Genomic DNA, 20851 nt, shown 5'->3' with positions numbered 1-20851 from the left:
GAACATTTAAAGAGAAAGCACGTCGGACAGTTGAATGAAACGGAGTTTGGCTGGCCTCGGTAAGATTTAAATAACATGGAAGCCAATACGTTTTGTTTTGGATATACATTTTTGTTTACTGTTTTATTGCTGCTGATGGTTTACAGGAAGAAAATGTTTACTTGATTTTAATTTATTTTTTCTTATAAAACAAATGTGCCTGTCCATTAAAAAAATTATAGAGTTTCTTAATTTATGCATTTATGTCTGTACTGACCAAGCACTGTGCCTAATTGGTTTTAGACAGGGCATTTTTATTTACTTTTAGTATGAATTGGCCTATCAGCAGCAAAATATGCATTTTTTTATTGAAGTACCCCCTTCTTTCTTGTGTTTACTATAATTTTCCACATAATTAAAGCAATCTCATGCTAAATTTGAGAAAAATTGAATAATTATCCGATTAGTCGACTAATCGTTTCAATAGTCGGTGACTAGTCGACTATTAAAATAGTCGTTAGTTGCAGCCCTAGTTATTACTGTACAAATCTTGATCGAGTGTTATTTATTTGTTTTGTGCAAAGCACACACAAGTCTTGTGTCAGCAGGCTGACTCAAGATCAAGGTGCACGCATCGTAACTAAGCAACCTTTTAATAGTGTAAGCATCCTATTAAGTTAAAGTTTGCAAACATATGTACCTGTGTTCAGTAAAACGGACACAAGAAATATACACCCGCGATAACGCGTCGGCCATGGTAACTGCGCTTAGATGCGCGTTCAAATCCACACAAGGTGGAATCTGAAATCCCGCATAAAAGGTATTTCCTTCTATTAAAAGATAGAAGTCTGTCTAAAACCTCTTCCAATACCTATGCCTGATTTAATATTATTTATTTTTTATTTTATTTTATTTTTTTGTTTTCTTTGAGCAACAACGCTTATAGATAGTCCCAGTCAGTCTCTCCCTTCTCTTTTCCTTTTGATGTTACATTATTAATTATTGTTATTTAAACCATAATGATAATTAACATAATGTATGTTTTTTTTTTTTGTGTGTGTGATTTAATTTTAATTATTTCACCGCCTTAGATTCAACTCTCCCTTTAGCAATTATAATTGTATTTGCTCATTTTAAATTTTTGATTAAACAGTCTTGATTTAAATTTAAACTTTGACCAAATCGATCAAGTTGCACTCTCACTACCCCGGGTAATTCGGCCCATCCCAGGGGGGCCTTTCTCTCTTTTGCTCTCTCAGCTCTGCCATTTCCCAGGTGTGACGACTCCATAGCGCCCCCACCCGGTGGGCCCCGTCACTGACCTCAGGGCTGGCAGTCAGCTCACTTTCTCTCTGTTGCTTTAACCCTTTATACCTCTCTTTCTGATGGATTTTGTTTTTATTTCTCTCCCTATTAGAGACTGAACCTGTCTGAACATCAGTGAAATCTTTTGGTAACTACACCGATGAACTGAATAGCTCTAAAGTTAATCGCTCATCATTAAGTTTACTCATAGTTTCCTGTGTTTACCCACACAAACTATCTGACCCCTTCTTTACAGCTAGGATAATAAGCGTTTAGTTTGCGTCACCATCTGATGACATCAGTTAAGTGCCAACACATAGCAACATTTTAGCTCATTAGTTCTGTACGGACTTGCATTGGCTCGTTGTGCTTTGTCTCTCCCTCTCTATTTGTGTCAACATGTCACCATCCAGTCTCGCCATCCAGTCCAGACAAGGCAAAGATGCCATCCTGCCCTGGGTCTAGTGACTACAGCCCCTGAGCGGAGAACAGCCGGACGACCACGCACACAGGCGAATGGATCACGATCCAGTCAAGAGCTACGGCTGCAGAGAACCAATCAACTCATCTACAGCCCGGACCATCAGTGACCACGCCCTCAACAAGATCGTCTGACTAAAGCCGCAGCGGAGAAAGCTTCACCCACGACGGAACCAGGACAGCGCTCAGAACCGCCTAGACCATCTGGATGTTCAGAGATAGCGGATGAAGAGGACAAGGACCTACACGAGGAGAGAGGAGAAAAGCTTCAAGACACGCCTGCAACACCCCCACAGACTGAGCGCAGAGAGCAGTACAGGAGAACACTCCTAAACAGCGGAAGCTCTCTTTACAATGAACCCAGCACACCTTAAAGAACTCAAATTCTTGCAGATAACAATATGAACAAACAGGAGAGCTCAACACAAAATCTCTCCCGGGCCTAACAGCCCACCGTTCACACCTCACACGCCAGCAAGCTGGCCGGGAATCTGACAGCTGTCACCACAAAACGCTGTCTTCCTGAACACTCCAGTAGGCTACAACACACGCCTGTCTGCAAAACATTGACTTTTAAGCAAGAACATTTGCCCAGTGTGACCACGAGACAGATCTGCTTAGCTCCACCTCCAGCTAACAGGACCCCAGCCATTTGTACCAGCAGTCAAAACTGTCAAAACTGAATACAGCAGCTAAGAACACGACTGCTACGACCAGCATCTGAGCCTACGTGAGACAACGCGACAGGCACCAAGGGAAGATGGCATCAACGCCAAAAATATTTCCCCTCAGATATCCACATCACACTGTGAGTCACCACCCAAATGCTACAGCCTTCTTCCGTACAGCGATTGCTCGATTCAGCGGACTCTACAGACCGCCGGAAAACAGCCAAGCACCAGAAGGCAATAAAGATTAGCAAAGTGATTGTCCAGCTGCCCCATGCCAAGGGGGGACGTCTGACTGACCAAGGTGAACAAACATACAGTGGTGTATGGGAGCTGAACACGCAGCGACATCACTGTGTGGGAGTGATCTGAGATCAGTGCAGGCCAACACTGAGGACACCTGTGCTTTGAACTTAACTTGGAATAGACAATGCAAAACCTGCTACTTCCTGTTTCTCACAGCCCTACGATACTCCCTCAACTGCGAGAAAGCCCTGCTAGATAAGATTACTCCCAGATGTTTACACTCTGGCGAACGAACTACCTGCATTCACCAAAAAGGGGTCACTGTTCGGCTCAAAAAACACAGTGTGGCCAAAACCCTAACGGTGCACACACATTCAATGGAATACGTGAAGCAGTGCCCACTCTAGAAGCCACACCCCCTTTCTGAAAAGTAATCTTTTGCAGTGTACATACCATACAGGTACTTCAAAGACTTTAACACTTCCGTCATAAAGAGCCTAAGAAAAAATGGCCACTCCAAAGTGGTGCCAAAGCTGCTCTCCACATATGATGATGATGCAGAACGACATGACATCACACCAAGCCTACCTGCATCCAGGGCTACACAGAAACCACCTACAAGCTTGGAGAACTGTGAAAAGAACTGCCCACTCAAATAAACAAGCGCTCAAGACAGTGTCACAAACACCAAAATGACACCTGCGCTACACCAAATCCCTGAGTTGCACACACTGAAGGGAGTATCATCTGCCATCCACTACCTCCACCCTGGTCCACACTGACAGCGCGGCCAGAAGGGGGGGTGGATTACACCTGCAGCGGCTCTCAGCAGAGCCCAGCACCCAGATGACAACAGCTGCGCTGCACAAACCATCCAGCGATGTGCCAATCGCACCAGAAGACAGAGGGAATCACAGAGACCTGCCACCAACGTGTGATGTTTATAACTATCAATGCCTGCAGACCAAGGGTCCCACGCACACAAACCCATGTGCTTATAGACCAAAGAGCGAGGCAAGACACGCCCAGAGCAGGTACCTAGTGGAAAACGACAAGCCTGTCCCACTGCAACACCTTAAGCCGGGCCACCTGACATCACAGCACGAGTGACGGCAATCGGATCAACCCTTGTGTCGCAGCAACTCACAAGAACTCCCTCTTAAAATTGCTAACCTGCATAGACCCAAAGTAGACTAAGCTCAGTTTCAAACAACAACACTCAGTTTGAAAGAGCCGAGCATCAACACCTGCTTCAGACAAGCATTGCCATCACAATAGGAACATTACATGCTATTCGTGGAAAAACAGTGAAAGGCCCAGTAAAAAACTGAGGGATTTTGTGGCACCATAAGGTTTTCAACAACAAAAAACCCACCCACCCAACCCAAGCATCGCTTCTAAGCCACAAGCAAACCCCTCACGCTGCTACGCCGCCTGCATCACACCCATGCACACTGGCTCCACCTACAAAATAGCTCTGCTAAAGCAGCCTCCACTGCTCCCAAGCAATGCTGACACTTAACCTTCCACTGTCCGACCACACTAAGGCACTAAGCCGAAAACAACTCAGTGATGTCACACACATGCCGCATCTAGATGACACATCCTCACATTTGTTCCTGATAACCAAACACCGCCACAGCTCCCAGCTTTCCAGGAACAAAGGGGGGTCATTGCTGATGTATGCCCAAGATGCACCATGCAGAATACACCAGAGTACCAAAGCCACTACCAACGCAAAAGTGGCGCACTGCCAAGCATGCAGTGACAGAGGACATCAGAATATGCTAAGTTTGATGCCAGCTCGAAACCAGCAGATTTCAAACGACACAGCCCCTCTACGATGCAAAGCAGTCAGTCGACGAGAAACATCTGTGAACGTTTACCACCAGATGGCACCAGAAACGACACCCGTGTCAACTAAGAGACCACCCGTGTCACCACCTACATTGCTCACCAGTACTTCAGTGAAACATGCCTGAGTGCGACACCTGCATCCAAAGAGCGCAGGAAGCCAAAAGCATGCCGCAGCCAGCGAGATTCACAATAGGAACTGTGAACCAGCGTGTCTCGGACATCCAGCCCTGCCACTCACCAGGACCAACTGGAGACTCAGCAGAGTACAGAGAACGGCATCCTTCAGCCTAAAGCAGCCAACGGCCTGCAATGGCAGAGAAAGGAACAGCAGGACTGCGACCAATGGACAACTCACATCCAGCCTGGACAACCAGGAGCTGAGCAGCATCATCTTCTCCTTGGCCCACACCCTCAAGGGCCTCAGACAGGAGGTAAATGAACTGAACCTGCAAGTCTCCGAGTACCAAAATTAACCGACACCCACAAGGACAGCTGGACACGCCTGCTTTTCCAGAACAGAGTGTCTGATGTTAACAAAGAGCTCCTTGAATGAAACTCCACTGAGAAGTACTGAAAGATAAACTTCTGACTCCTTGGCCAACGCAACACCGCATTAGACTTCCTAAAAGGAAAAAGCATCCCATGAGACCAGCCGACAGCTCAGGAGCAGCCAGACAATGTTGAACGGAGCAACGGGCCCACAGGACCAACAGCAAAACCCCTACCAACACAACTCAGACCCGCTCAAGTCAGTGTCGACACCCCCAACATCAGACGCCTGATGACATTTGAGCAAAACAGCGGGATAACAGACACCTGCTGCCCTCCTGCACCCTAACCGGGCCCGTTGGAAACTTCTTTACACTACAAAATCTTTACGACAATTCTCTGCGAACCCTGGAACTACCTGCCCTCTCACAAGTGAGAGTCCAACCAGCGATTCCAGACTGCAGGGACCACAGATACTAGATAACAACCACCTGACACAGACCAACCTGGGTCAGGATGACAAGTGACAGTGCCTCGACACCTGTTGCACAAAGCTCGAGGACCCATACCTTGCCACTGTCTACATTATCACACCTGATAACGTCGACCACGGCACCACAGCCACTCCTTGAAGCACCAACCTCCAGAGAGCCACCTCTCTCTTCCAGCCATGAGTGCCGGGTGCATGCCTGATTGTTCCGCACCTTTGACGTCGCTCGCTGTTGTCTGTTGGACGGACAACAACGTTCGAAAGAGGGGATATGTAGTGCCTGGAGCCAATCAGACATGAAATAACTAGTTATATTCCTTAAATGACTTCTCCCCCATGATTAACACCTATGTGCTATGAGCCAGTCCTTTGTTCACTATCCAGCTCATCCCCCACCATCAAGATAAGACTCCTACAGGAATGCAGGGAAAGATAGACTTTCCTTATTCAGACATGCAGTCCCACATACAGTTATATAGAAATGTAGACGTATCAATGTGTTACCTTTTCTTATATTGTTGTTTCTGTTATGTATGTCGGCCTCAAACATTAATCCGCAATAGGTGAATTATTGTGCATGCTAAGACTCACGTTTAGAATCACTCAGTCAACCGAGAAGATTCATAGATCAAGTTTGGTGTCTATGAGCAGCATTTATTATTCCCTAAATGTTAATGTTTGTGGCATCTTAATAACTCCTTGCTTTATATGTATTATTGAACTTTTGAAAGTTTTGTGGCCAAACAACCAATCAGCTTCCACATGCGAAACAACATTTTGAGAGACAAAGACTTTCAATCTTCCCTCCAAAACTCAGATCAACCGGATTGGACAAGGTCCAACTGTGGGCGTGAACGACCTACAGGTTTATAAACCTTCCCTCATCTCTCTCTCTCGCTCTTGCCTTCGGGACACAAAGACACGTCACCCGCACCTCCCCCCAGATCCATGGGGGGGGGGGCTCACCTGGCAGTGGAGTTGATGAGGCCTGCAATACTCTCAAGGAACTGGAAAGGACTTTCTGAACTGAATACATACGGAACCAATGCACAACAACAACAAGCTTGCAAGTATCCGTCCTTTCTACAAACGTAGATAGCTGCGTATTAGGCGTTTTATAAAAGAAACGATTTCAGGTTGTTCAGAACTGTTTGCATTCCTGTCCCTTGCAAACTCACTTTCTGTCTCTCTCTCTTACCCTCTCTCTCTCTCTCTCTCTCTCTCTCTCTCTCTCTCTCTCTTACTCTCTCTCTCTCACGCGTTCTCTGTCTATTTGTGTTTTATGTACGTTTGTCTATGTGCGATCGTTTGTAAGTAGAATAGTTTAATAAACAACCATATATTCACATATAATGATTCTCTGTGCTGAATGCTTACATTACAAAGTCACTTAAACTGTTTCGATCTCATATTGCTACCTTAAGCCCTATTCTGTTCAATTGTTTTAACTCCGTTCTGGTTAGTAAAAATGCGTTGCCGTGACGACGGGCCAACGTCAGATTAATGGGTATCACTGAATAATTTGCTGGACAAAGAAACCAGTCGATATCGTTATTACTGTTACTGATCAGAAACTGGAAATTGCGTATATTTAATGACGATTATTATACACGATTTCCTGTGAGTTAAACTACTTTCCCTGACTGAAATGTATGTTTTAAATAACTCATTTCATCCTATTCATTGGTCGTAAGACCTGGTGGAGTTTGCAGTGTATATGTGATGAGAGAAACAGTCTCATGCATATACACACATATATTGATCATCTTAAATTCTTTGAGCTAACCAAAATTCTCTACAGTGTTGGGATGGTTACTTTGGAAATGTAATAGATTACAGATTACAAATTACCCTATTTAAAATGTAATACGTAGTGTACCTTTTCAATTACTTTAGAAAAGTAAAGTAACTGATTACATCTGATTACATTTGATTACTTTTCATTTGATTAGTTTTGATTAGTTTCTAATGGATATTTTCAACTAAATCATTTTCAAGCATTTATATCAAGCAGGTGTGACCTTACAGTAGTTTACTGTTAGAATTTCAAAATCTTTTATCACTTGAATTAAGATTATATTCATTTATTTTAAAGTACAGCCATCACAAAACCAGACCTTATAACAAAAAATTGTTTACTTTTGTTACATAATCAAAATTTTGCATAGCTATGACAGGATACACTGGCAAGTAACAATGCCTTGAAAAACTTAAATCTTAAAAAAGATTTCTTCAAATATCTAAATTATCTATTTAAAATAATAGATAATTATTCTTAGTTATATTTAAGAGAAAACACAATTCTAGATTATAATAATGTAGTAAAAACACGTTTTTTTCTTCTTACTGATATAATAAAAAAATGGTAAAAATCTGCATACTATTTTTTTTTTACCACTATGTGTGAATGGAAATCATTATACCATACAGGGCTAATAATTATTTCTCACTAACAGAAGAAATAATAGATTCTAGAATAGATACTGCCAAATTCAAACAGACTCCATCATTGTAGCTGTGTCATAAAATCCATGGTATTGTTTATTTTTTTTATTGTTTTAAAGTTACATTTAATCTAAAACACTGCTTAGATTCAGTGACCAACTGGGGTGCTTCACCAGATGATAGCTCGATATTGCAAGACAAAATGGGACAAACTAATTGAGAGATTTGTCCACTAGGTGGCACGTTAGGTCAACATCGATCATTATAGAGAAAAGTTTCAGGCCCTTGAGAAAAATAGATCTATATTATTCGAAAATAAACTAAACTGCAGTGGATTTTCATCTTTCAAATCATTATAGTCACGTTTCAGCTGAAAATCACGCAGTAGTGTAAACACTGATTTTACAAATTACACTCAAAATTAAAATGGGTTAATGTGATAAAATTGCAAGTTAGATATGACATTACCAACCTTATTCAATGAGAATATGTTCAATGTTTTTTTGTGAAAAAGTTTATAAATACAAGTGTGTCTGGTAAAGGCAGCTATCAGGCTAGCTAATTTGTTATGAATGTCTTTAATATTGGTCTCGAATACACAAAGGGGACGATGAACGCGCTGACAAAGACGATTAACCTAATTGTCAGACGTGGTGCATCGCAAATTTAAACCAATCAAAAGCATCAGAAAATTCACCGCTTTAATAAATGGCCTTAGCAGAAGGCATCCTGCATATCAAAAACAGGCAAAGCAACAGATTAATATTATTCAACATATCCCAGATTTTTAAAGAAAATCTTTAGATGTAACCCCATTTAATCTTTTACATTTTCATAAGTAACTGTAATTTAATTACACATTTTTCTAAGCAACTGTAACGAATTACTGTTACATTTATTTTGTAATTAAATTACGTAACGCCGTTACATGTAACTAGTTACTCCCCAACACTGGAGATCATTCATGTTTTTCACTCTCTGCAGGCTGTGGGACTGCAGTATGGGAGAGGAAGGCTGTGCTGCTCTGATTTCAGCTCTGAGATCAAACTCCTCACACCTTAGACAACTGGATCTGAGATTGAATAAACCAGGAGACTCAGGACTGAAGCTGCGCAATGCTCTACAGAACGACCCACACTGTAAACTGAAGAAACTACTGTAAGTTATTGATTCAATGCTTTCATTAATTATCTTCTATTAAAGCAGATCAGAGTGTATTTAATCTTTCTCTTTATTGTACAGTATTTGACAGTGGAAACTCTACAAGCTCCGAACAAGTGAATCAAAACAACACGTCCTGAACAAGACTGTCACCTGGACAAATGCAGACACTGATCCAGCAGTTTCATATGTGAAGGACTTTAATGTTCATTCAGTCTAGACTTATTTCCAGTCTCATGGGATTTTTTAAATAACACTTTTAATTACACTGTAAAATAATGTTAGTGTCAAATTACAGTATATTTTAGGTTAATAATTGCACACTGTAAAACTATTCACTGTAAATGTGCAGTAATTAATAAAAGTTAATTTACTTTAATAAAGTTAAAGTAATTAATTGGCAGCAGCTTTACCTATAAAGTACTGTATAACATGTGTTCACATAAAATGTGTACTTTAAATGCAATATAACTTGCTTTGGACAAAATCAGCATCTGGCTAATGCACAAAATGTCCATGAAATGTAAAACAAAATATATTTTGGGATACCTAACTGTAACGATCCGTGCAGGTATGACGAGACGGGAGGCAAACTCAAATAAGAAATACTTTTAATGATGATCTTCAAGATGAAACATAGGGAAAAACCACACACGTAACACATTAAATGACCGACAAAGGAATAAACTCAAAGACAGACTTATAAAGGGGAACTAATCAAGAAACACAGGTGATACAGATAACATTAACGAAGACTAATCATAGGGCTAAACCAAATCAACACAGAGACAGGGGAAAACCAGATGGGAGAAACCAAATGACAAACAGTGCAAAACAAAGACAAAAGACATGAAACAACAGGTGACATGTAACATTACCTCCCCCTCCCGGTAGGCGCGTCTCGCGCCGTGACGGAAACACCGGGGAGGGAGGGCGGGCGCCCTGGAGGCCGTTACAGGACAGGACCTTACTGGGAAGGCCTCCAGGGCGGATCAGGGAGCCATGGCGGGTCAGGGGAATCAGGAGTCCATGGCCTGGCCAACAGCTCACGTGGCCATGGCGGGTCAGGAGGCCATGGCCGGACAGACAGTTCATAAGGCCATGGCGGGTCAGGGGGCCATGGCCGGACAGACAGTTCATAAGGCCATGGCGGGTCAGGGGGCCATGGCCGGACAGACAGTTCAAGGAGCCATGGCGGGTCAGGAGGCCATGGCCGAGCAGACAGTTCATATGGCCATGGAGGGTCAGAAGGCCATGGCCGGACACACAATTCATCAGGCCATGGCGGGTCAGGGGGCCATGGCCGGACAGACAGTTCCAGACAGTTCAAGGAGTCAGGAGGCCATGGCCGAGCAGACAGTTTATATGGCCATGGAGGGTCAGAAGGCCATGGCCGGACACACAGTTCATCAGGCCATGGCGGGTCAGGAAGCCATGGCCGAGCAGACAGTTCATCAGGCCATGGAGGGTCAGAAAGCCATGGCCGAGCAGACAGTTCAAGGAGCCATGGCTGGGCAGCCCCCGTGGCCTTGGCCTCAGTCCTCGGCCTGGCCACGTTGGCTAGGGGTATGTAGCCCCCCCCCCAAAATTTTCTTGGGGAAATTTAGAAGTTCATTGGGAGGACGCTCTGGAAGGCTGGGTTGGACCAGCGGAGGCTCTGGAAGGCCGGGTTGGACCAGTGGAGGCTCTGGACAGCTGGACTGGACCAGCGAAGGCGCTGGACGGCAGGACGAGACCAGCTGAGGCTCTGGAAGACTGGACGTAACCAGCGAAGGCTCTGGACGGCTGTACAGGACCAGCTGAGGTTCTGGACGGCCGGACGGGACCAGCTGAGACTCTGGACGGCCGGACGGGACCAGCTGAGACTCTGGACGGCAGGACGAGACCAGTTGAGGCTCTGGAAGACTGGACGGGACCAGCTGAGACTCTGGACGGCAGGACAGGACCAGTGGAGATTCTGGCGAGAGGATTGGGGCCGTGAACTCCATGGGCAGTGCCATATCCATAAGGTCCCTTACATCCTTTTCGGCCGGGAACTCAGAACCGTCGACCATCTTGGCCGGGAAATCAGGGACGTCGACCATCTTGGTCGGGAAATCAGGAACTACGGCCCTCTCGGCCGGGAAATCAGGAAATGTGACCTCTTCGGACGGGGATTCAGGATCAAAGGCCATCTCGGCCGGGAACTCAGGAACATCGGCCATCTCGGCCTGGAAATCAGGAACAGCGGCCATCTTGGCCGGGAAATCAGGAAATGTGGCCTCTTCGGACGGGGATTCAGGATCAAAGGCCATCTCGGCCGGGAACTCAGGAACATCGGCCATCTTGGCCGGGAAATCTAGAACAAAGGCCATCTCGGCCTGGAAATCAGGAACAGCGGCCATCTCAGCCGGGGATTCAAGAACCGAGGCCATCTTGCGTGCAGATTTGGGCGATGCAGCCATTTTGTGTGCAGACTCGGGCATTGTAGCCATCTTGCGTGCAGATTTGGGCGTTGCAGCCATTTTGCGTGCAGATTCGGGCATTGCAGCCATCTTGCGTGCAGACTTGGGCATTGCAGCCATCTTGCGTGCAGATTGAGCGGCCGCCGGTGGTACTGGGCTGAGGAAGACTATGGAGCTTTGGAAAACCTCCGGATGTTCTGGGTGAGGCAGACGGTCTGAACCATTGGACCGGTATGCAGAGGTTCTTGGCGTTGTGTGAGGTGGTGCGATGTGATGTGTTTCTGAGGGGGTTGGACGTTGTTTAGAACTGTCATGCTCTATTTGTTCTATCTCAAAATTGGAGCAGTTTAAATAGAGAATGATGTTGACTAATTCGACAAACGGAACATCATGACCAGAGATATCACAACGAATAGATTCTTCGTCCAACCCCAACAGAAACACAAAGCCGAAAGCGGCGTCGGACAGCTCACCTGATGGTAAAGCTCAATGAAATCCTCTACATACCGCTCCAACTCCCGACCGCTCTGCCTCAAGCTCCACAGCCGTTCCTCAGCACTACGTTTTTGGTCGGTCATTCTGTAACGATCCGTGCAGGTATGACGAGACGGGAGGCAAACTCAAATAAGAAATACTTTTAATGATGATCTTCAAGATGAAACATAGGGAAAAACCACACACGTAACACATTAAATGACCGACAAAGGAATAAACACAAAGACAGACTTATAAAGGGGAACTAATCAAGAAACACAGGTGATACAGATAACATTAACAAAGACTAATCATAGGGCTAAACCAAATCAACACAGAGACAGGGGAAAACCAGATGGGAGAAACCAAATGACAAACAGTGCAAAACAAAGGCAAAAGACATGAAACAACAGGTGACATGTAACACTAACTCTGCATTTCTTTCAAATGGACAGCTGGTTGTAAGATGAGTCTGCCCCTCATAATCAGCTTCCTGTTTTTGCTTGGAGAAATCTCCTGTAACAGACACCCTTTTAGTGTTACTATAGTTTATGATGAGAAAAAAAACCTACTGTACAATAATACAATTTATGTTTTTAATAAAATATTGATTATTAATATATTGCTCTCTTCAAAAAGTTAACCCGGTCTGTGAGTTAGTGAAGAACAGCAGCCCGTGGCTAATTTGGCTAATTTAGTAACACTGAGCACCGCTACGACGACAATCGAAAGAAAAGACTCCAGTACATCTCCGATGCAGACGACAAGCTTGAAAATAAAATACAAAAGATGGATTTAACAGCGGTGTTTCAGTTTTTCTCAGTAGCGTGCCGTTTTATGTCACTGAATTTAGGGAGGGTCTCTAAAGTTACATACAATATTTGTGCACACATTTCTACCTTAAATAGCATTTGAAGAGTATTACCTTACCTGAGATAAAGAGGCAGCGTAGAAAAGATATTATGCTACTCTGTGTTCAACTGAGATAGTTAACTTTGGCTAACTGACAATACTAACTAGCAGTTGATGTTATCATCGATGGCGTTCACAAGAAGAGGCTCAAATACACCTCCAACGTTGCAGATGAAATCCTGAAAATAACAAATAAAAGAAACAGAAATAATAGACTAACCTTTTTGTCAAGTTGACAGTGCAACATTTCTCTTTTGTCTTTTTACTGCCACTTCCACTCAACAGGAGAAAAGAAGATTTGAGGGTCAAGAGCCCAACTAATGCAAACATTGACCTCTATAATGGTTGCTTAAAAATGTTGGGTTTCTCCTTTGGTGATTCTGCTTATTAACATCAGGTGTCTTCAATAATGATCAATCATCACTTCGTTAATCACCTAATTACCTCATTCACTTCAACACTGCTTCAGTGTATATATGAGTCCACAATTAACACTAGGGATTTTGCTGTGAAACACGGCAATCGTAATAAAATCATGCTAGCAACATGTTAGTAACATGCTAATCATGTTAGAATACACCATGCTAGTAACTTGCAATTGATGCTAACAATATGCTAGTGACATGCAGCATGCTAGTCATGCTAGAAATGTGCTAACAACATGTCAGTAACTTGCTAATCATGCTAACAACATACAGTAATTTACTAATAATGCTAACAACATGCTAGTAACTTAATAATCATGGTAGCAACATGCTAGTAACATGCAAATCATGCTAGAAACCTGCGAACAACATGCTAGTAACATGTTAATTGATGTAATTTCTTTTCCCAAACCAGTTAAGCACAAACCATGCCCCCTAAGTGAAAACCCCACCCCGCAGCCATGACTCACGTCTGTGGTTCGATTTCATTGGTCAACTATATCACAGCGCTGATTGGCTACACAGCGATGACCCAAACACACTGATTTTAATACAATACCCAAACGGGATACACAAGCGTATAAGACACGAAATGTCGTACACACAATTTACAACTTAAATAAAATAGTGTACAAAATGAACAAAATACTGCTTAAAACACACAGAGAAGTTGAACACTGAGTAAACTACATTCATGTACTGTACAGAACAAAAACCAGGAAACACTAAAGGATTTTTTATTTTGTAAAACGTATTATTAATTCTTTAGTATATCGAACAGACATTCAAAAGACTTTATGTTTCACTTGAAGAAGCATCAAAGTACCCCTAGAACGATTCAAAAGCATGTCTTTGTTTGCAATTACATAATGATTACTAACGATCATAAAGCTGACTGGCCATACAATGCTTTATTTATTAAATAGATAAAATACAAAAATGCCATGGTACACATAAACAATATTCACAATACAGTTCACAATTGCTATTAAAACTTTAAAAGGAAGCATGAAATTACTTTTACTTTTCTGTGCGGTTGTTATTTTAAATATGGCTTCATAACCTGCAGTACTAGTCTAGAATTCATAAATAATTAACTCGTCTACTAATTAACCATTTTTAAACATTCAGAATCAACAAATTAGACACACACCAAACAAATATTTGTATCTTTTTAAGATTGAGAGTAATTAATTGCCACAGATTCTGACAATTTTTGGTGAACCCTGACAGCCCTTTTCCCCTTTTTCCTGGATATCCGCTGTAGTCTATGAACCAGAACTACTTTTTCTGGGCGTCCAGCTGTCAAACACCACCTAGAACCAGTCTTAGATGTTCTTCGGGCCACTGCTGTTGGCTGACAGACAATAATAGGACCTGGGCCTGTATTCACAAAACATCTTAAGACTAAAAGTAGGCCATAACTTGATGATTTAGGAGAAAATCTTAAAAACAGTGGGTCCCAACTATCCTAAAATGGCTGTTGCTGGCAATTTGCCTTAGAACTTTTTTTAGAAACAGTCATTATTTATTTGCACACATATGATTTTTCACATGCAAATTTTTTTGTTTTTGGAGGTTGTTCCAACTCCAAATTTTCCTTTGATTATATCCTTGTTTTCATTAAGAGGGGCAAGAAGCAACAGCTGTTACTGTGTCCAGTTTGGTTTTCTTTTACGTTTGCATATAGTATCAGCTATGATTATTCTATTCTGTTAATAAAAAAGGCTGCTTATATGCATATCAGCTAATTGATTATGAGAAGCACACAAGTAATAGGCTGATAATCAGCTAAACAGATATTTGTTCAATTTGTGACACTTAGCCTGCATTTTAAAATCTTAATGACAACATTAAAAAAACAACAACATTATTTGAATAGGGCAACTTGATATCATGCTCTACAATATTTCTATGAACAAATCTCTGACAGAGACCCTTCCCCTATCAGCCAATCACTGTGAGCATAGTTAGTAGGCATGCTGACATCATCCACGGCAACAAGGTCAACCCCAGCCCTACTCTTAGCTTAAGACTTCTCTGTATTCCTTAGTGAAAGTTCGTCTCAGCAGCTTTGGGAATAGGTTTTAAGAGAAATATTTTTTACTGCTGATTTGGGAGAACTCTTAGTGGTAAGATAAAATGTTTTGTGAATGTTTTCTGCTGCACATTTTGGCACAGACATCCCTTTACCAAACCAGTAATATTCAGAGATCAGTTGGGTCGGGTTGTGCTGCATCTTTTCCAGGTGCTTGGCCATTGTAGTCATGGCATTTTAAAGTTGTTCCAAACAAACATAATATGGAAAAAAAAAATACTTGTGGTAGCCACTGACATCCATAGTATTTTTTTTTCAAGTCAATGGCTACCAGCTACTTTTTGGTTACCAACCAATAACCATTTTAGGGTGAACTATCCCTTTAAGAACCCCAAAATTCCCAGAAACTCCGAAATAAACATTTTGACATAATTTTTAATGTATCTCTGCTTCTCAATTCTGGCCCTCGAGGTACAATTTTGTGTAGAATTTAGCTCCAATTCCAATCAACAAGCTCATCAAGGTGTTCAGAATCACTAGAAAGTTACAGGCGTGTTTGATTAGGGTTGGAGCTAAACTCGAAATTTAAATTATTTAACACTAAACCAACCATTTCTTTAAATAAATTTCCAAAACTGGTTGTCAACTGATTTCTTGTGTGTGTCAAGTGTCAGTCGTGAATCATGAATTTGGGTGGATTGCTTGTCTGTGCTCTGTTGTTGTTGGGTCCTCCCATGTGTGTTCATCAATGTTCATCTTCATGGTTCTCCTCATTGTTCCCTCTCTGTTGACTCCATTCCTGTTACTGCCACCTGCAGGTATATTTGTGTTCATCATTCACCATTTATTTCAACTGTGTTGACTCATCTGTTGATCTTCACTGTTGCACTTTCTTGTCAAATAAACACAGCATATAAGATCATATTCGCTCAACATTTTAGTTTATTTGTCACAGAATAGCAGATAATTAACAATGAACTTAGTGCTGTTTTACATTCAAAGACTGTCTGTGACAAAATAGCTGACCCTAAGAGTAGTATGTGGAGGGGGTTTTGGAGTAATGAGGCCCTGAAATCTATAACTTTAGATAATCAAAGACGGTGCACTCAGATTACTTATGATGAAGTGCAATGCTCAGTATGGCGGAATAGTCCTGCCTTCTAAATAAAAGGACTAATCACTAACTGATAAAATAGTTGCGTCACTGCAGCTGTTGTTTGAGGCTCTGGCTGGTATAGAATGTAGTAGGGATGTAACGGTATTGAAAATAACGTCATACCGCAATAACAAATTTTTTCGATACTACCGTGGTCGCGTGACTCGATAAAACAAAAGGTCTTCTGAGAAAAGTTTAATCAGGCAAATGGAGCGAACGGGAGGTAGCGGGAACTACATTTTCCATCAGCCCAGGCGTGGCCATCATCCTTTGCGGTCTGTTGTCGCTACAGACTGTAGCAGCAAGGAAAAGAGATGGAAATGGTCGAACCTGCTCCGTCTGCAGTGCGTATGCGTTACGTATTCATTTCAACACCCATGTTAACGGATTAGAGCGTTTACACTGCACGCGGTTGCTGTCCGGCAGGACGTCAAAGAAGCGGTGCCTTTGCAGCAGTGCAGTGGTCGTTTCGGCACCGAGTCAATTTTTTGCTGTGCTGTATGCGCTGAATTAATGTTACAGTGCATTGTTCGCTGTAAAAATGAACATGGATTGACACGGAAATATACCATAAATGCATATAAATGAAGTCTACTGTGTTTCACAGTCAACACGTGGCTTTTTGGCTATGTTTAAAATAAGGAAATGTGCAGTTTTATATAAACTAGGCAACATAATAGATGCACTTGTCCAGGTAGAAAAGTTCTTTAAAGGATTGTTTTTAATAAAGATTTTATGCGAAAGAAAGGCATGAGAGCCTACTGCACTGCAAAAATGCTTTTTTTATTAGAATTTTGTCTTGTTTCCAGCCAAAATATCTAAAAATTCTTAAATCAAGAAGGATTTTCTAGACAATTAAAAATTGTCTTGTTTTTAGTAAAAAAAAAAAAATCAAAATTAAGTGAGGTTTTTGTTTAAAACAAGCTAAATAATCTGCCAATGGGGTAAGAAAAAAAATCTTATTTCAAGCAGACAACTAGATTCAGAAAACTCATTCACCTAAACTGATTTGACTGTTTTTTAAATGCTTTAATAATTTTTTGTTACTAAAATTGAAAAATTTAAGTTTCTGTTTCAAAGTTTACAGATAGATGTCTAATTAGTATGCCATTGATATTTTCAGTGTTCATGTAAACTGTTTAATAAACACTTATGGCACTTTTTTCAAGTCTCTTCATTCGTTTTGTTTTTCCTGTAAATGATTCAAGAAATACCGTACCGTAAAGTTTTGATATCGTTACATCCCTAGAATGTAGCAATGTCTACAGGGGGATTGCTATTACCCCTGCTGCCCCGAAACACGATTTATACAAAGGGAACCAATTGCGATTTCTACCAAGGCAGGAGCCGCCGGGATATCTTTCTAAGGGCCCCTGAAACTGTTAACACGCTTCTTAAAGGTGTCTGCCAAGTGCCTTAAAGAGCCTTTGCTAAAATACATCTTTCAGAGCGAGGTGACATCCTTAGCCAGAGGCTGCAAATTAATTATGGTCATTGGCCATTATCTGTGGGTATAAATGGGTGGGGTGGAGGAACTTGGTCAAGCGTTTGAAATATACCAACACCTCAGTCTCCCCACTCTGCGGCTGCTCTAAATCTGAAGCTGTCCTCGTCTAGTTCTGGTCTTCCTTGTACTACCCCACCAGAGCCCCTGCCCACCACAGACCCAGAACTCATGCCGAAGATGGAGCCAGAGCCAGAGATCATCTGCTGCCCACTGTGGCCCTGAACTAGAGTGCTTCTGGATGTCACAGTGCCAGTTGCCTATCTTGTCCTGCCCTCTTCTTGATGTCCCGATCTGGAGTCCATCCTCCTCCCCTGGTCACGTTGAACCTCCAAGGTCCTTCATCTCTGCCGACTCTATCCAGTTCCTACACTTCTTTGCCTTGACCCAAGTCCCCCTGGTCCAGATTAGGCCTCTGAGCCCAAGAATCCACCTCATCCTATGGACTCATTGGCTCCAACTTGGCTCCTCATCTGCCCCATTGACGATCAGCTCTCTAGCTCCACTAGGCTCCTTTGTCCCTGCAGATGCGCCTTGGTCAGATGTAAATTTAGTGTAATTTTATTTTATTTTATTATTCTTATTCTTATTATGAGTTTGCCTCATGTCCCATTCATTTAAATGGATAGGGTGGGGTTTATAACCTATACTGCAGCCAGTCAGATGGCGTCTGACATTTTTTTATGCAAAGTAAAACCTTTTTGTTTTTATGAATAATGCCTGTAAAATATGTATTATTATTTTTATTTTTTTGTATGGAAAGGAGTTTTGATATTTGAGATATGGTCAATGTGCTACTTTGGGCTGTTTTCCGTTGGCCATTGGCCTAGTTTTGTCACTTAGAAACCCTGTTGTAGAGCAGATGCTTTCATTTTAGAATTGTAGTGTGTTTAACATTTAACGTTTTGATTGTATTCATTTTCTCCAAATAATTATCTTTCATCTTCTAAATTTGGAGCTCTTTGTCATTTACTGTTTGACCAGTACAGAGTTTCACAAACACAAACTCATATGTGTGTTAAAGTTAAGATTGTGCATAACTACCAATTTTCATATTTAACTAGTAGCAGTGGGATTGTGTTAATAAATCCTCATAATTAGGCTTCTAGGTCCAATGAATTTCATAATGTTACAAAATGTACTAAAAATGCAAGGGTACGTTTGGTTGCATGTTGCATGTAGTGTCTCTCGCTGGACATAAAAGAGAGAAATAATGATGTGTATCACTTCGTGGCTGCTAATCCAGTCAGCAACAAGACAACATGATTTAGATTTCAGGAACACTGTCCACAATATACAGGTGAAGTTCAATACCAGACATGTTTTTAACAGCCAATGTATTTAGTGTTCGTCAACAAAAATAATTAATTACAAGTAGGATTTGAAGGGGTGGCTGACTGTTTTTAGGCTTTATTGTGTTTATGGGCTGCAGTCTATCATGTGGTAATGCTTCATAAAAAATAAAAAAAACTTTCTTTTTCACTTAATTGACCTTTATTCTACACCACTCTATCCCTTCTCCAATGACGCTCTGATGATTTCCTGGTTTCATGAAGCCCCATCCTCATAAATATGCAGAGGGTGATTGTGATTGGCTAAACCGCTTAGTGCAGGTGCAGAAACATCACACCCCTAACCTCGCTCCGGTGTTGAATTGTAAACAATGGCGTCAGCAATATTGCTTTTCAGTTTGAGCCTGAATCAGACCCAGAGAATATTAGTGAAGAGGATTGTGCAGAACCTGCGCAAGCACAGCTCTTACAGGACGTGTCAGAATGGTACGTGTTTTTGTTTGTTGTTGTCTCATACTTAGATATGCTGTTATTTGTAAATGCTGCTGCTTATTTTAGCTTTTAATATTAATATTAATATTAATATACGGTTTTACCCTGATTAAAGCTGTAATACAGCAGAATATATGATTGCAAAGCAGAGCGTGTGCAGAGCAGGGGGACGTGAGGAACAGTATTAAGAACTGTTGCTTTAGAACATTAATTTTGAAACTTGTAAATCTATTAGAATTGTTATTAGACAGAATCACGATTCATATATGAATAGATTTTTCGTGCACCCCTAGTTTTGATGACATGACAACAGCTCTTCCTCTTCTGTAAAGCACAACATGGCCTCACCCCCTTTGTTGCTTGTTCCTGGGGGTGGGGTTTATGTAAATTTCAGGATCTGTGATGTCACCAACCTGGGGAGAAGCTTGTTGTAGTGCATATGAGCCATAACTGTAGGCATTAAACTGCCATAATTTTAAGACATCTCCTTTTGCATTGAACTTTCAGCATCATAACTTTGCAGATTCAGTTTCTGCTCAAACAGCAACATTACCAGTGGCGATTCTAGACTTTTTTAACAGGGGTGGCCTTAGTGGAGCACTGATTAATTCAAGGGTGGCATCATAAAATCATGCATCAAACACCATACTCATAAATTGAAGGACAAAGACCGTACTCTTACATCAAATTTCTTTTTATTTGAATAAAATTAAATATAAATAAACAAACATCTCAAACATAAAAATACACCTTCAAGACTTTTTGTTTTTCACAATAACAACTCAAACATAATATTTTTGGCCATCTATTTCTATAGCCGTTAACATCCAAAATCCAAGTTCTCAGCTAAAGACTATTTATTCATGGAACAATGAATAACAATTGGTTTGCCCATCTATATATTGGTTTTAAAACAACTGAATGCGCCGATTTTTGTGTGAGCTGGCGAAAACCTTGATAAAGTCATCCATATTTAAAGCTTTTGCTCTCCTGG

The 20851-nt window shown here is 41.7% G+C and overlaps 1 protein-coding gene and 1 long non-coding RNA gene across 3 annotated transcripts in view; one reads left to right on the top strand and one right to left on the bottom strand.

Annotated features, from left to right (window-relative positions):
- LOC141339101 (ribonuclease inhibitor-like) overlaps positions 1–9563 on the top strand; it is a 33765-nt gene extending 24202 nt beyond the window's left edge. The window contains exons 2-3 of the mRNA XM_073844732.1: positions 8944–9117; positions 9202–9563. Of these exons, the coding sequence (XP_073700833.1) occupies positions 8944–9117; positions 9202–9208 (181 nt within the window). The 3' untranslated portion in view covers positions 9209–9563. The remainder of the gene's footprint in view (positions 1–8943; positions 9118–9201) is intronic.
- Positions 9564–19608: 10045 nt separating this feature from the next.
- LOC141339103 (uncharacterized) overlaps positions 19609–20851 on the bottom strand; it is a 54640-nt gene continuing 53397 nt past the window's right edge. For both annotated transcript variants that reach the window (XR_012355892.1, XR_012355893.1), the window contains one exon: positions 19609–19710. This is a non-coding gene — a long non-coding RNA (uncharacterized lncRNA). The remainder of the gene's footprint in view (positions 19711–20851) is intronic.

The sequence above is a fragment of the Garra rufa genome, chromosome 7, assembly GCF_049309525.1.
Source record: "Garra rufa chromosome 7, GarRuf1.0, whole genome shotgun sequence".
NCBI classification, from domain to species: domain Eukaryota; kingdom Metazoa; phylum Chordata; class Actinopteri; order Cypriniformes; family Cyprinidae; genus Garra; species Garra rufa.
The sequence above is the reverse complement of the archived record's forward strand: the minus strand, read 5'-3'. Positions and strand labels throughout refer to the sequence as shown.